Here is a 2240-nt window from a genome sequence, read left to right as displayed (position 1 = left end):
CCAGGCACTGCAGAATATGCGCAGTGCCCGTCTGCTTCAGCAGCAGCAGCAGCAGGGCCTGCTCCAGATGACGCCAGTCCAGAACCCTGGTGCTATGCCCACTCAGGGCGAGATGGGCATGACCTACAGCAGCCAGCCTGCCACCCAGGCGGGCATGTACCAAGGCATGAACTCGGGATTGGGTCAGATGCTCCAGCCCCCACACCACCCCAGCCAGAGTGGCATGGCCATGGCACAGAGACCTGCGGGCAGCAGCAGGCAGGGGATGGGAGGAGCCACGGCCGGAGGAGGGTACGCCCAGGCCCTGCTCATGAACCCCACGCAGATGAAGTCGGGCGGCGTCGCTTCCAGCGGGCAGCCGATGCCGAAAGCCCAGGCGCAGAGACTGCAGAGCATGATGGGAGGTGCAGGCCAGGGTTGGCCCGCACAACAACAGCAGCAACAGAGCATTCAGGCGATGGCCGGAAGGACTACAAACGACATGGTGGCGTTTAACAGCAACGCCGCCTACGCCATGCAGGGCGGGCAGCCGTCGAGAATGCCCAAGCAGCACTTCGGCCAGGCCGTGGGAGGTCAGGGCATGGTGGATCCACGCGCCATGAACCCGGCCGCCATGGCCGTTCCCATGATGCCACACATGGCCAGCCAGCCGAGGACCAACCAGCCGCGGGGCATCGTCATGCCCGGCATGGGCCAGGGAGTGCCCAGCATGACCGCCTTTGGACAGAGCTCCGCCCAGGCAATGGGAGGAGCAGGCCCGGGAGGCGGGGCCTACATGTCAGGTGGTCAGCAGCAAGGCTACCAACGGACGTCCAGCCAGGACCTGAGCTATGGTTATGGCGGCCAAGCGGGGAGCGGGAGCGGGGTCTCGTTTGGACTGTCGGACGGGGCGGAGCTAGACTCAACGGACGGCTGGATGGAGGAATTTTTCCCCAGCCAATAGCCAATATATACACACGTTTGGGGGTTCACATGTTTGGATTGGCCAGAAAAAAAAGTGTACAAAAAATGATTTATGGACAGTGTGTTTGTTTTTTTTCCCATTTTATTGTTTTCATTTAATGTTTGGCAAACTGGGAAGAATATTCCACGTTGTGTATCGTGTGTTTGCTGTCAGTGTGTTTAAGGCTCCCGTCTCTGAGACACACGTCTCTAGGTCTTCATGTGCCCACCTTTCTCTTCATTGTTTATTGTAAAGATTCCCGTTTGGGTCTCTCCAGCTGTTTAGAACTGACACACTGAAAAACTTCACTGAATAAGTTCAGATGAATTCTAAAATACATTTCCTCCAGTTTTGTTCCTGAGATGCTAACCATTATCCCTAAATGTACGTTAGTTAGTCAGAGATGAAGTGTGTGGGGGGGGTTATGAGAGAGAGCACATAACGGCACACTCAATCCCAGACCGTTGCCTGTTCCATGTCCGCGTCGTCTTCTCTCGACTCTGCGTCTCTTCTCTTTTTGTGGTCTCCTGCCACACTGATCACGTGGACTTTTCTGTGCTTTTCTTTGTGAGTGTGTGTGTGCACGTAAAGATTTGTGAGAAACATTTTTATTTTGTGTTTACACCTCAAGCATCACAACAAAACACATCACCTTTATTTTCTCTTAGCATGTGTATCCTGCATTTTCTGCTGTAACTAGGCAACCAGTGTTAGAGATTGGGGTGTGTGTCTGTGTGTGTGTGTGTGTGTGTGTGTGTGTGTGTGTGTGTGTGTGTGTGTGTGTGTGTGTGTGTGTGTGTGTGTGTGTGTGTGTGGAAGCGAGAGAGAGAGATCAAAAAGACATGGCAGCTACAAAATGATCTCTACACCTAAATTCTGGATGTTCTATGGCAGCTAGAAACACAAGCATGGGGCAGGCGGACGTTCGCAGGTGTTCAGGCGCGGGGAAAGCGAGTCCTTGGAACCTTCCAGCGACGACTCCTGCGCAGTCCCTCTCCCAGTTACGACACACCGCTAAATCAGACTCGCGTCCTTCTCTTCGAGCGTGAATTCGGTTCGGCCGCGCTTATGTATTCAGTGCATTTGTGAAAACTCTAAGTCAAATCTTTTGATGTCACTACATGTAAACGTTCAAGTTCTTCCAATCCGTCGTTTTATTATTGTTTCCCCCCTGAAGCAGAAGGAGATCTGAGGACAGATGAAGTACCTCCATGGCCATAATCCAACAGCCACCCAGGTCTCTCCAGCCAAAATAACTCGTCTAAGCGTTCTCGGGTGAACTGTGTTCCCCCAGGGG

General features: G+C 53.5%; 1 protein-coding gene across 4 annotated transcripts in view; it reads left to right on the top strand.

The window, feature by feature from the left end:
* Positions 1 to 1782, top strand: part of maml3 (mastermind-like transcriptional coactivator 3) — a 106022-nt gene extending 104240 nt beyond the window's left edge. For all 4 annotated transcript variants that reach the window (XM_035531648.2, XM_081724997.1, XM_081724996.1 and 1 more), the window contains exon 5: positions 1 to 1782. This exon is cut by the window's left edge and continues 28 nt beyond it. In XM_035531648.2, coding sequence (XP_035387541.1) covers positions 1 to 943 — 943 coding nt within the window. In that variant the 3' untranslated portion in view covers positions 944 to 1782.
* The last annotated feature ends 458 nt before the right edge of the window (positions 1783 to 2240 follow it).

This window comes from Electrophorus electricus, chromosome 12 (genome assembly GCF_041902795.1).
Source record: "Electrophorus electricus isolate QZ-2024a chromosome 12, ASM4190279v1, whole genome shotgun sequence".
Lineage (NCBI taxonomy): Eukaryota > Metazoa > Chordata > Actinopteri > Gymnotiformes > Gymnotidae > Electrophorus > Electrophorus electricus.
This window is presented reverse-complemented; position numbering and strand designations above follow the sequence as displayed.